At 41.3% G+C, this 14,708-nt stretch overlaps 1 protein-coding gene across 1 annotated transcript in view; it reads left to right on the forward strand.

The window, feature by feature from the left end:
- Positions 1-14,708, forward strand: part of DNAJC11 (DnaJ heat shock protein family (Hsp40) member C11) — a 70,337-nt gene that overhangs the window by 48,082 nt on the left and 7,547 nt on the right. The window contains exons 5-7 of the mRNA XM_074306379.1: positions 11,811-11,939; positions 13,700-13,822; positions 14,302-14,375. Coding sequence (XP_074162480.1) covers positions 11,811-11,939; positions 13,700-13,822; positions 14,302-14,375 — 326 coding nt within the window. The remainder of the gene's footprint in view (positions 1-11,810; positions 11,940-13,699; positions 13,823-14,301; positions 14,376-14,708) is intronic.

The raw sequence follows: 14,708 nt of genomic DNA on the forward strand, positions 1-14,708 counted from the left end.
TTACTATCCCAGGTACTTCTGAGACTCCTAGTTCTGAGATCCTTTAACTGAAAAATGAATTTTTCATTCTTTCTCCAGGATTTTTATTTTAGTATGTCTTGTGATGTGCCCATTTTAATGCTAGTGAGTTAATTTGCAGCTTTGCCAGGTTACTGTGATTTTTTTAAGCCTTGCTCTCTCTGGGGGCAGAAATTAGTCATGGGCCATAAAACTCTGGACTCGAGAAGTTGACAACATGAGAGATTACCAAGTAATAGAGGGTAACATGTTTTAAAACATAACTCGAATTCTTTAGATACTGCTGTGTGAAACTTGGCACTCAATCCAACTACATGAATTCATCCTCTGGAGACTTGAAAAAGGGACAAAACCCTTATCTCTTGTGACTTGTTAGAAAATGTATCCTGCCATCCCACTCTCATCATGAACGAAATAGAAAGAGGAAGTTTCTAAGTCTTTCAGATTTTCACCAGCAGGGGATGGAAGTATAATTAAACTGATTCTCACAACTGGGATGAGATGGAAAGTCTCAAGTAGAGGACTCCACAGAGCCAATTGAAATGCCAATATTTCCGGGCTTTGGACTGGAGTTCCTTTAAGTAAAAAGTTTCTAGTACTTAGGAAGACCTCAGACATGTGGTCAGAAGGGAGTTATCTTTCAGGGTCTTTAGGGCTTGGTTGTAGATTAAGCTAGAGGCCTTAAATGGTAACAGAAATATCCTAGATGAGACTTCCAGACAAAAAGAAATCTATTAATTTTAAAATCCTTTACCTTTAAATGAAATAGACCTTTTGAGATGATTGTGTAACAATAGTGGCTTAATTGGGAGCTCCTCTTTGTAGAGAAAATTATTTTGTGCTGATCTTGAAGGCTCATTATCTCCAAATGCAGAGTGGAGAGTTTCCAAATTTCTAAATTAACAAGAAAATAATCAGCAGCAAATAGCATTCCTCTTTGCCTGTAATTTGCAAACCTGTTTCATATCATCAAAGATAACAGAATCTCAAAGTTAGGAAGAACCTTATAGATACCTGGATCATATGTTTAACCATGTGACCATGAATAGGTCACTTCATAGGTCTAAACCAGAGTTTCTTCACTTAAAAACATGAAAGAATAATACTTATACTCTTACAGGGTTTTTGTCTGGGGAAAGCATTTAGAAATCTTCAAGCCCCAAGTTAATGTGAGTGGTAATATTGCTATGTAGTTTTTACTCATATCTGAATAGGAATGCTTTCTGTAACACACCTCAGAAAAGCCACAGAGAGGGTGAAGTCAGTCCTTCATTCCACTTTTGGGCAGCTGATGATAAAGAAGGAGTTCCTTATATCAAACCTAAATCAGCAGTTTTCCTGAGCTGCTCCTGGTTCTGCCTTCTGGGATTCAGAACTTTGTGTCTAAAATTTCCCTCTGACCAGTCGTCCCATTCTTCTGCCTTTTTCCTTCTTTTTCTCCTCTGCCCTTCTACACTGATGGCCCCAAGATTCTAGCTTGCCCTGCTTTCCAATCCCATCCCATAACTTTGGTCTTCTTTCTTCTCCCCCTCTCTTGAATGCCTTTTATTTTGTTCTTCCACTATTTATTCCCTTTCACACCTCGGCCCCAACTTGTCTTACCATCTGCCTTCTGAGCCCCTGAGCAAGGCCCTGGGTAGACTACATTCGTGTTTTCTAATCTCAACTGTGCCCTTACTGATCACATCTGTCCTTTTAATTCATCTCATTTGATTCTCTATCACATGTGCCCCACAACGGCTTTTCCAGACAGTCTCTTTTCTGGGAGTTCTGACAATGACCCCACTCTCTCTCTCAGAGGATGACTTTGGCTCCTATGCTTTACTGAGAAAATCAAGACTCTTCATAGTGAGTTCCATCATCATCATCACCTCACACACACGCACTCACGTGTAATACCTCAAAACTTTGCTACAGCATCACCTCTGAAGATGTGGTGATGGTTCCAAAGCTGTGAAACACTGCATATATTGTCAGATTATCTTTATGTATTGGTTGGTTTTATTCATATATTTTCCTCTTCCTCTTTTTTAAAAAGAATTTTTTTAGTTGTATGGGGTGTTTTTCTGGAAAGATATCTATATCTACATATTTTCTCAAAATTTTGACAAGAATGAAAATCAAGTTCACTGGCCTATAGTTTGCAGAGTAAAACCTGTTTCCTTGAAAATAAGATTTGCCATTTTCCAGGATCTTTCAGAGATCAGTCGGAAGTTCAATAAACCTACCAATTAATTAAACACAGATATCTGTTCGTTCTTTCAGAGCTTTAGGATGTAGTTGATCTGGGCCTGCTGATTTCAACTCATGGACAACTAGGTGACCTCTTAGAGTTTCATCATTTCTCTTGGAAACCAGCACCTGCCTTTTCTAGTTCAAAAGTCATACTTCTTACCCCAGGCCTAGAGACTGAAGTGGCTTTTCTGCTTGCCAAGATTAACTCATCTGTTTTTGTCTTTAATCCCATTCCCACCTGTCTTTATTAAGAAACTTAATTCCCTTGTTTCTAGCTACTGGCTCTTTCCCTGATACCTGCAAATATCTAGGATTCTGCAATACTTATAAAAGTGCTAAACTTAATGAATCTTTTCTTGGTCCTCATCCTGCTAGACTTTTCTTAAAGCTTTTGACACTGTTGACTAGTCCCTCCATGACACTGTGCTTACTTGGTTTTTCTCCTACCTGTCCGAGGGCCCGACAGCACTCTCTGCATTGCTGCCCACCGTACTGGCTCCCTGGCTTCCTTCCATGCTCAGCTTTAGTAATTATCTGACTCCTTTGTCTCCATTACTCCCCACCTTCTATTAATTTTAATCTTGTTTCCCCCTAATGCCTCTCTCTCCATTGTAGAATATAAACTCCAGGACAAAGACTTGCCTTTTTTTCATTGCAGTGCCTTGCATGTAGTATATGCTTAATAAATTTTTGGGTTTTTTCTTTAGGCTAATTTTTCCTTATTTCTTCAGTTGTTTTCCTATAATCTAATCTCTGGTCTTCTTACCATTTGGTGCTCATGTTCTCTACATTCCTCCATTTGTCAGTGAGATAGATGTCCTCTCCCTCAGAATGTTTTCCCTTTCAGGGCAACTTCAGGTTGCTACAGCAGCTTTTATTTTTGGCTCCCATCTTACCTGTTAACTAATTGAATTTTCAGGGCTCTAAGACTTTAGAGCTTTTCTTAGGAAGTGCTGTCAAGCCTCACCTCTCCATCCTGTGCTTTTTTTTTTTTTTTTTTTTTTAAGCTGAGTATTGCACTTGATATTAATCCCTACCCAGTTAAGACACATCTCCCCACCTCCTCCATGCCCCTCATCCTTTGCAGAAATGTGAAAGGCATATATAACATCTGTTTTTTGTCAATTTTGTTGAATTTTATTCTCTACGTTTTTCTTTCTTTTTCTTTCCTTAATTCTTTGTTATAATTGTCATAAGGAAGAAATTTAAGCAAATAAATACAAAAGATATGAATAAAAATATATGTTTTAAAATTTCATCCATCAGCTTTGCTCTATCATTCCAATATTTCAATATCTTTAGTTCTTGACTATCTTATACATCTGGGTCTTCATTGAATAAAGTCCTGGAGTATTCCTCTGAAGTCCCTTTACTCCCCTTCACTGTGATGTCATTTTGGTCACTCATTCAGAACGGACTTTCCTCTGTGTCAGAGAATTCTTTGTCTTTTATCTTCATATCCCTGAATACCTAATAGGCGCCTGTTGCTTGATTGATGTGTATTCTTAAGAGTCACTATTGAGTTTCAGTTTCAAATCCACCTGATTATTTAGGCAGAATTTTTTCATCTCTTCCACAAAGCAAGCATGAGAGACTGTCAAATTCTTTACAAAATCCAACTATATTTTGTTTATGTAAGTCCCCCTAATATGTCAATCTAGTAATTGCATTAAAAAGAGGAAATGAGTTAGGTCTGCCATGACTTATTTTTGGTGAAGGCTTATCAAATGTCTCTGATGGTCATTCTGCCCTTCCTAATAGGGCTCCAGTCAGCCTTTCACGGATCCATCACTCTTCACACACACTGCAGTTTGGCCAAATTATTCCTCATATGCAGAATTCCATCTCCCATCTCTATGCCTGTCCACTGGCTGTGCCCCAATTCTCTAATGTCCTCCCTCTTCACCTGTGACTCTTAGAATTGTAGGTATACTTTAGGTCTCTGCTTACGTGCCAACTTTTACGTGAAGTATATCCTGGTCAGCCCTCTCCCATCCTAGTTTTTATCTCTCTCCCACCCCCCCACATTATCTCCCCTTACTGTCAAGGATTGCTTTTCTATCTTTGGATCCTAGCACTTTGCACAGTGCTTAGCACATAGTAGGCCAAGGAATATATTGAAGGGAGAGTGGATTGATGTTGGCTCTTAATAATCACCACTTTACTTTCTAAAAGCTCTCAAGCCATCCTTTTAATAACTCATTGTAGAATTTTACCAGAAATTGAAGATAGGATCAGGGAGCTTTAGGTTTTTTTCATTAAATTTCATTTTATTTTCAGATCTGCATTTTCTCTCCTTGCCCTTCCAAATTGAGAAAGCAAGAAAAACAAAATCCCTATTATGCTATGAATATGCATAACCAAGCAAAACAAATTTCCTCTTTGGCCATATATGTAAGTCTTTTAGTTTGAAGATGACATTCTCTACTCCTTTTCAAAATTAGACCATTTCCCTTTCTCTATACTTTTTCAGAGATCATAGTAGTTCAGAAATCACATCTTCCAGTTATTTAAGAACTTTCTTATATATTTGGTGACTCATATTCACGAGGGCAGCCAGGTGCTCTCTTACCATTTCTTCACAGCTGGAGACTTGGCCTAGCCTTGGTAGCCATTTAGTCCAACCCATACCCAAAAAGAATCCCAACTTTAATGTACCCAACATGTGGTTCTCTTTCTGAAGACCTCCACTGATGGAGCTTTAGGATAGCTCTCCGTGGTATGAAGTTTTTTCTGATATACAGCCTAATTTGGCCTCTTTACCACACACCGCCCCCCTCCTCCTGCTTCTGCCTTTTGACACCTAGCAGTCACTCCTCCAAATGATGGCTCTTCAAATGGAAGTTATCGTGTTCCTCCCGAGCTTTCTCAGCTATTCTCTTATCTTGTTCTAACATGCACCATTTTCATTCTGTCACTTCCAAGCCAAAGATCATATTTTGGACAGAGAAAAGAGACATAAAACAAGACTTGATGAAATCTGCTTTCTTTCCGTTGTCTTTGTCCCATCTACTCCAAATCACAGTTCTATCCCTTTTCTTCTTGATCCCAATATGGATTTTAAGGTTTATTAATTGTTTGTTGCAATCAGAAAGTCATTGTGTTGTTCTTGCAGTACTTTGCATTCATCAACAGCTGCCACTCATTTTGACTTTTAACAGGAACTCTGAGTTGGTCAGGGTTTTTTTCTATAGCCACATTGTTTCTTTAACAACCTCTCCCTTTTCTTCCTCACCAAAATTGTTTCTCTTGGTGTTTTCAGAATGTCACTCTTAAGAACATTCTGCCCCTTTCAGAGTGATTGCCCTTACAGAATTTATCTGTCCTTTTTTCTGAACTCCAGATAATGTTTTTTTTTTTTTCCTCAACTAAAGATAATATTTTTAAATGACCATGGAAAGTACAAAGATTTTCACCTTCCATTTTCTTTTGTATTAGTCATTAAGTGAAAAGGTGACAAAGAATAAAATAAGCAAGTTCTTGATTACTGCCTTTTTCCTTCACTGAAAGGCCTCCTTGACATCTCTTATGGAATATGGGAGGATAAAGCATAGGCTAAAAAAATATCTCTTTTGTGTAATGATTTTTCTTTAATGACCCAAGAAAAAGGTGGGGGACTCAAAAATAGACCAAGAATAATCCAGAGACAAGCTGAACAGCACTTTATAAGATTGACATCTCTATTGAGGGCTTATTCCACACAAGGTATAGAAGAGTATTAGATTTGACCTTTTCCTTTTCTTTTTCCCCTATCCCCTTGGACATCGCTTTAGAAAATGCTTTTCAACACCTCTCTTCCCTTTCCCCTCTCCCCTAGCCAGCAAGCCATCCGACTGGCTCAGCCAAATCCTCACCTCTTCTGCTGGGAAGAGAATGCCCTGCCCTATGTTGGCAGAGTTAGAGCACTCTGCATTTGGAGGGTAGAAATTGGCATTTGTGTGAAAAGTGCCCTGATGGAGCCCTAAGAAAGGAGGACTGTAGAATTTAGAAAAGCACCCGAAGACGTCAGGACAGAGCAGAGTAAGCAGCATCATGTAAACAGAAGCAGCCCTGGGCAATTGAGAAGAACCAAGCCTGCCCAGGAGGAGGGAAAAGAATCCCCCATCTGAGGCGGGTGTTGTGGCCAAAGTGTGGGTCAGTTTTGATCAATGGTTTTTGAGTTCGGTTTGTTACAAAATGATATGGGTGAGATACATATTTGGAAATGAATTAGATCTAAAGCCCAAAGCTACCTATGGGGTAGCTCATCAGTAGCTTCTTCCTACAACTACTGACATCAGGAAATAGAATCTGTTTGGATGCCTAGCCCTTATGCTGAAACATACTACAATCCCCTGTAATTCAGGAACTGTCTTTGACGTCCCATCCCCACACTTAGCTAGGTTAGTCTTCAGACAGCAGCCAGACTCTGTTCTCAGGTTGGTAGCTTTTAGGGCTGTGCAGAGCTTGGGCTCCCCTATCCTAAGCCTTTGGAACCTTGGGGTTGCTACCTCCCTCCTATCTTCATAGCCATAGAGAGGGTTTAGTTTTCCTGGAATGGAATGAGTTCATTTTGTGGGTTCCTGTTTTCATTATTACATGATTGCTTGCCAGTAGCCAAAACTAAGGATGTCAGAAAGGACTGTTCCAGGTGGGACAGGGCAGGATGAGTTAGCCAAATGTTCATTCTTCCTGCTTTGGGCGTGCCATGCTTGCCAGGGTACCATTGAAAAGAGAAAAGTGTTTGTTTTACGAAGTGTTTTTCTTGAAAAATGATTTCTGAGGCTTTTCAGAAAAGACAGTGTCAGACTTTCACGTTACCAGGAATTGGAGCCTGAATATCAATCTGATTAAAAATTGTGGAAGCAAGTGTGATGCAGAGGGTAAAACCTGGGTTTGAATCCAGTTTTTGTTGATCAGTTGCTCCTGATCACATCAGAGCTCAGGTTTGATGCTTCTTAACAAGCTTTTATATTATCTCAGAGGTAGCAACTGAAGTACAGAGGTAACTGTATGTGATGACCAAATTAGCACCCTGGATACCTTAGAATCAGCCAGACTCAGGATAAGCAAAAGTCCTTGATTTTTATTCTTGGTCTTTTGGGGTAACAGTCAGGGGAATTGACATATAACTCTCCACAGCCAAAAAGTGACTCCTACTTGTCTTACTCCACCCTCTGATCCCTCTCCTGATTCTCTGTCTACACCCACAGATCAAGCTAGCACAGAATAGTTGGGCAGGGCCATTCTCCAAGCATATGTTTATTAACATTAGTTTATTAACATGAGTATTGTCCAATTGGTGATTAGCCTTAAGTGCTTGGTTATCCAAGTGCATCTGCTCAGTTTCAGCCCTTTATAACTGTAACCCTCTTTGGGAGGAGGAAGAGAAGGGGATGAGCATTTCTTAAACACCTACTGAATGCCAGACCTGTGTGAGGCAGGATTTGAAATCAACACTCTTGATTCCAGGCCCGACCTCAGTGCCTGGCAGCCAGCATGTATCCCCTGCTGTGACTGTGACCGCTTCATTTCCTTGGACCAAAACATCATACCCTCCCTGTATCATTACAAGGAATCTTCTCAGATGCTCAGGCACTGGATTTGTCATTTTCATAAGCAGACTGATTGGAATCTCCTCTTAAGCCTTAAACCTCTGCTTAGCCCCCAGAGTTTTTGTTTCAGTTATACTCCACAGCCTCAGAGTACCCTCGGACACCTGCAAGGTCTGCATTTTCATAGTGATTTTGGCCTTGGTATTAGGAGCAATTGTATGGTTCAAAGAGTGAAGTTTGGAGCTTGAATTTTAAAGTCTTGAATGTTAATGGGCTTTCTGATGCCTTAGGAGATGGTCACTGCAAGGTCCTTTGTCCTGAACCAAGTTTAGAGGCTTATTTCTGGCCCATAGAAAAGGAAATAAAGCCCAATTTAATGCTGCATCCTTCCATTTATTTGTATCTCTTAAACCACTTGCCCCATAAAATGAAATCGAACCATTTACACATGATCATGTGCTTATAAATAAGAGCTTTATAATATTATCTCATTTGATCCTCAACAAGCCTAGGAGTTAGGTGCCATTAAGATCCCCATTTTGCAGTTGAGGGAACTGAGGCAGCCAGAGGACTCGCTCAGGGTCACACAGCTACTATCTAAGGCCATATCTGAACACACCTTCCTGACCCCAAGCCCAGTGCTCGGTGCACTCTGTGTCCCCTGCTGCCTCCCACTCCCAAGGGATGCCTCTGTTGAAGGAAGCAGTAACATGTACTTGGATAAGGAAGTGGGTTGGTTGGTGCTTGGAGTTAAGTACATAGTGTGTCTAGGTGGCTGATTGGACTGGTATGGTCTCAGAAGGCTCTCCCACAAGCCAGGCCCAAGTGGTTCACATGTGCATTTGGAGTGGAGACGTTTCTTTTGAGCTGCTGCGTTCTGCTTTGCTCGTACCTTCTTTGATGGGGACACACTTTGCTGGGTATTCCTGTACCAGCCTCTCCCATGTCACACAATCCATTCCATAGTTGATAAAGAAATATAAAACATATAAATACTCTATATATATGGAGACATAGAGAGACATGTGAAACAAATGCAAAGTTATTTGAAGAGTCCCTGAAGTAAGGAGGTCAGAAAAGGCCTCAGTTAGGAGCTGATTTTGGACTTGAGCCTTGAGGGGATTAGGGATTCTGGGAAGTGGGAATGTAAGAGTCATGAATCCCAGACATGTCCATAGAGGAGCAAGTTTATAAGCAACAGCAAAAAAAAAAACCCAGTGGGTATCCTTGTCTTTCCCAGCAGGTTAAACCAACTCTGAACACAGAAAGTATGCATAATTTAGCAGATCAAACAAATATGAAAGCAAAAACTAGACTAGAAAAAAATTTTGAATAAGTTTATGCTATATAGGGGAGTTAGTAATATTTTGGTTGTATAATTATTTTATTTCATCAAATATTTATCAATCTTTTTTTTTTTAATCTTGAGTTTCAAAATCTATTATACATGTGTGCAACATGCTATAATTGCATTTACTATTGCCAGTCTCTCCTAATTCCCAGGGCATCAGAGAAATCTCTGGTAAATATTAATATCAATCTTACCTCTTCCTGAGGCCTTCAGAAATCCTCTGGCTGCTATCGCATATGGATGCAGTTTAAGCCCAAAGAACACTCAAGAGTTTTGTCGAGCAAGCATAAGGACTTTATTCATGTGGTTTACATTGTACGCTAAGACCTCTTGTACTCTCTTAGTCTCTCTCCCCCTAGCTGAGCTCCAGGTGAAAAGGATCGGGCTCCTCCCCCACTGAGCTTATATCAAGTCCATGAGGTCACAGGTACAGCCAATCAATGATGGAGACACTTCCCATTTCTGGCAGGATTTCAGAGTGTTCAGGATTCCCACTTTGGCTGGAGATCCCACCCACAAAGGTAGTCCCTATGTACTCATAGCCAATCACATCTGGGGATCTCCAGGTTATAGGCCTGTGTTACATCCTAACTGTGCTCACCTGGCCTCTATAATGGACCCTTACACATGAAATCATCAAAATATATTTCCATATTAGGTTGCTAAAGAAAACACAAACAAAATAAAACAATAGAAATAAAGTTTTTAAAAGTATTTTTAATCTGCAGTCAGACTTTACTGTCTCTGGAGATGGGATAGCATTTTTCATCATGGGTTCTTTGGAATTATCTGGGATCATTGTCTCGATCAGAGTCCTTCACAATTGACCATCCTTGTGATATTGCTGTTACTGTGCCCAGTGGTCTCCCATTTCTGTTTCTGTCACTCTGCATCAGTTCATATAAGTCTTCCCAGGTTTTTGTGAAGTTATCCTGCTTGTTTATTTTATGGTTTTATGATCTGCATATAAGAATGGTTTATTTAAAGCCATGGAGTCTGTTTCTCTAAGTTACCCACTCTCCCAATGCTGCCAAAATTCAAATTGTATCTATGAGTGTATTTTTTTTTTCCTTGAAAGACAATAGTGAATACCAAGGACTATAAAACTGCATACTCTTTGATCCAGCAGTTTAACTACTGGGTCTGTATCCCCAAAAAGATCATAAAAGAGAGGGAAAAGAACCCCCATGTGCAAAATGTGTATGGCAGCCCTTTTTGTAATGGCAAGGAACCAGAAACTGAGTGGATGCCCCTCAATTGGAGAATAGCTGAATTAGTTTATGATATATGAATGTTATGGAATATTAGTGTTTTATAAGAAATGATCACGAGGATGATTTTAGAGAGGCCTGGAGAGACTTACATCAACTGATACTGAGTGAAGTGAGCAGAGTCAAGAAAACATTACGCAGCAACAAGATTATGTTATGATCAGCTATGGTGGACTTGGTTCTTTTCAGCAATGCCGTGATTCAAGGCATTTCCACTAGATTTGGGATGGAAAATGCCATCCGCATCCTGAAAGAGACTTATGAAGGCTAAATGAGGATTGAAGCATGCTATTTTCACTTTTTGTTTGTTTTTTCTTTCTCATGTTTTTTGCCCTTTTTGCCTGATTTTTCTCATACAACATGATAAATAAGGAAATATGTTTAAAAGAATTGCACATATCTAACCTATATCAGATTACTTGCTATCTGGGGAGGAGAGGAGATAAGGAACAGAGAGAGAAATTTTTGGAACACAAAGTTTTACAAAAATAAATGTTGAAAACTAGCTTTACATGTTACATATTTTTGGAAAAAACAAAATACCATTGAAAATTAAAAATAAAAAAAAAAAAGAAGAAGAAGAAAGAAAATAGAATTGTGAATTTTGGGAGTCTTATGAACTCTGATCAAATACAGGGACCAACCCTGATTCCAGAGGACTTGGGAGGAAACATATTTCCCAGGGAGGAGACATGAGGAGCCTGGGGAGCACAGAGATGTGGGGTTTTTTTTCCTTTTATATAAAGATAGTTCAAAAATTTGTTTTAACTTTTGTTTAGGATATAAATATATGTTTTATGATAACTAAATATACCTATTCTGTTTTTACTGCTTTCTCAATGAGACGGTATGCAAGTGGGAACCTGAAATAGAATAAAATTTTAATTTTATTTTTAAAGTAGGTTAGCACGTTGGGGTGGAAAGATCCCAGACCTTGGAGTTAGGCCTGGCTTAATCTAGGATGTGGCAGTTACTTGGCCGTGCTGACCCTTGCTTGGGCAAAGTCTCTTTACCTTTCTGAACCTCAGTTTCCTCATCTTTCAGATGGGGTTGCCAACCTTTAAGGTTATCATGAAGAAAACCCTCAAGCTCTAAATGGAAAGATTCTTGAGTCATCCAACATGTTCCTCGTCTGTGAAATATGGTAGTTGGTCTGAGTGAGGTCCAGAGGACGACGTGGCCAGTGCCCCACAGGGAACAAGTCAGCCTGCAGGCTCTGGTCCTATGGCTCCAGATCAGTTTCTCTCTGGGATCCTTGAGGGCTGCCGGGCTTCTCATCCTGAATGGAGCTTCTTTGTACTGATGAGAAGCAGGGGGCGCAGGTGAAGCACTACCTGCCGGCTCCCCATTGGACATGAGGCGGGCTCGTTTTACCTCACCATGTATCTTTCCTGTTTTCAGGGAACCATCAGCGTTGGAGTAGATGCCACAGACCTCTTTGATCGCTATGATGAGGAATACGAAGACGTTCCCGGGAGCGGCTTTCCTCAGATTGAGATTAACAAAATGCACATTTCCCAGTCCATCGAGGTATGTCCGTCCCCAAAGATAGCTGTATATTATCTTCCTGTCTAAATATTACATAGGAAGTATTTATAATTTTATGTTAGGTTCTTACTAAGTGCCAATGAGATAATGAAATGTTAGGTTCTTACTAAGTGCTAAGACGGTACTTAACAATTCTCTAGTTCACACCTTTTGGTTCTGGCCTTTAAGGGGAATTTACCCCTTTGGACTTCTGGAGAGGAGTTTACATGTTTAAGAGGAGCAAGTTCATCGGTTGAAGAATTTTTCCCACAAGCCCCTGAGTTATTCCACACCCATTCTCTGGGAGGATAAAAGAAGAAGTTAGAGTCTGGAAAGTTAGTTCTGGATTGGGTCAAGGAGAAGACGGCCAGTGGATTCACAAGTCCGACAATCCCATACTTTTGGAGGGAAAGAAAAGGACAAAGAAAAAGATTCACAGAGAAAAGAAACCTCCTCCCAGAGAAGGATTACAATTGAAAGACAACAGGACCTTTACAATTTTATATTTAAAATGTATTAAAAAAAAAAAAAAAAAAAATCCGGGGCAGCTAGGTGGCGCAGTGGATAGAGCACCAGCCTTGAATTCAGGAGGACCCGAGTTCAAATCTGGTCTCAGACACTTAACACTTCCTAGCTGTGTGACCCTGAGCAAGTCACTTAACCCCAACCTCAAAAAAAAAAAAAAAAATCCTCTGGTTACAGCCGAGCCTTGTTTATGATGGTGATTTTAATAGATACATGGATACATAGAATATATGGACTAAATCCTACAAGTGCTAGATGCTGAGCGCAGTGTGGAGCACCCAGGATACAAAAACAAGAATGAATCCTAATATTCTGAGGAAAAATACAATGTTTGTTCATGATAGGCCAGTCCACACATATACTAAATAGTGGAAGGTCTTGGGATCTGGGCAAGTGTGGTCCTTATGATGTCCAGCACAGGACTGCACAGGTGGGAGTGATGGGCCAGGGCTTGACAGTACCCCAATGCCTCTCACTATAAAGTCTGAGTCCACAGTGAATGCCCAAGTGTCACAAGTGACCATAAGAGGTGACATTAAATGCAGACTGGTGTCCTTAAGATATCCAGCAGCTCCTTTGTTCCGGTCTACACAGACTTCTATCCCCCACGCTATCACTTTGTTAGCATGTCTTAGTGGATAGAAGCCTGGCCTGAGAATCAGAAGGACTAGGGTTCAAGTCTTATGGTCCAGTGCCCCAGGCAGCTCTCCAAAGCTGGCAAATACCTGAGCAAAAGATTTTAGTGCTGGGAGTTCCTACTCCAGCAAAATCCCCAAACTAGATTTAGAAAAACAAGTGGAATCCCCGTTCTGCAGGAAGTCCATCCAGAAGACCCCAGATACCCTGCTGCTGATTCCAGGGAGCTTGTGGTCCTCCTAGAGCCATCCAGAAGCCCTTGGGGAGGCCTTGCTCCTGTATGCTGGGCATACAGAACCATCTGGAGGAGTCATAGAGAAGGCCCCAGGGCACTAAAATGAAAATGTCCCTGCAGCATGGCACCATTGGAGCCAGGCTCTCACTGTAGGCTTCCCATGGCCTTGTCAAGTGGGGCTCTGAAAGGCCCTCAGAATGTTATGACTCAGTAGTCCCGGGTAGTCCAAGCAGCCAAGTGCATACCTGAGTTTAGGTAGGCTGCCGACCTGGGGGTCACCTGCAGATTGGATGACGTATTTACAGACATTGCATTTGAAGCTGATATATATTTGGTTCCTCCAGCAAATGTTTTTTTTTCCCCCCAGGCACCCTTGACAGCCACAGACACAGCCATCCTCTCTGGAAGCCTCTCCACCCAGAATGGGAATGGAGGAGGTTCCATTAACTTTGCCCTCCGGCGAGTGACATCCGCAAAGGGATGGGGAGAGGTAAGGGTGCTCAATTGGCTGGGTCTTCCTGCCCATCACAGACTGTGCCGGAGAAGTTAGCCCTCAGATAGGCTGAGGCTGGCCAGAAGAGGGAACGGAGCAGCTTCTAAACTCTAGGAAGCCTCTGAAAGACCCCAGACCAGCTCAGGACTCCTGGCTCTGCTGAATGTTAATTTGGCTCTAGAATGAAAATTCTCTTAACCTCCCTTTCCACCCCACTACAATCCTCAGGCCTGGGCAATTAGCCATGCAGGCCAGGGAGCAGGGCAGCCCCCTTGGTGGGCCTCAAGACCTGCCCTCTCGGTGGGGTCTCTGGAAAACAACCGCAGGCAGGGGGAGGGTGGTCTGAGGGCAGTGAGGGTTGGAGCCCTGGGGGTGGCTAGGAAGTGTCTAGGGGGCTGGGGGTAGCTAGAGGAGACCTGGGTAGCAGCAGTAAGGTGAAAACTCTCTCTGACCTCCCTTCCTTTCTGTTTAAACAGTTTGAATTTGGAGCTGGAGACCTTCAAGGCCCTTTGTTTGGCCTGAAGCTGTTTCGTAACCTTACTCCAAGATGGTAAATCAACTATGATACAATCATCTGTTTTGTTGTCTTTGTGGATTTAGAATCAATTGTGATTTCTTATTCCTGTTGCCTTGCGCAGTACCAGGCACATAGTAGGGGCAATGGACATTTGTTGAATTGAAGTGATTGTGATGAATCGGGGTCCTGTGTTTCATTTGAGATGATCCTGTTACCAGGATGATGTGGTTCTCATTTCTTTGGCTTAAGATTTGTGCCATGGTAGGAGAACTATGAGGTTTTTCTAGCCATACTTAGCTGTCAGATAGAGCGACACCAAGGCCGTAGAGACTGCATAAGGCCGTAGAAAAAGCAGACCCACCCTTG

The sequence above is a fragment of the Sminthopsis crassicaudata genome, chromosome 3 (genome assembly GCF_048593235.1).
Source record: "Sminthopsis crassicaudata isolate SCR6 chromosome 3, ASM4859323v1, whole genome shotgun sequence".
Taxonomy (NCBI): Eukaryota; Metazoa; Chordata; class Mammalia; order Dasyuromorphia; family Dasyuridae; genus Sminthopsis; species Sminthopsis crassicaudata.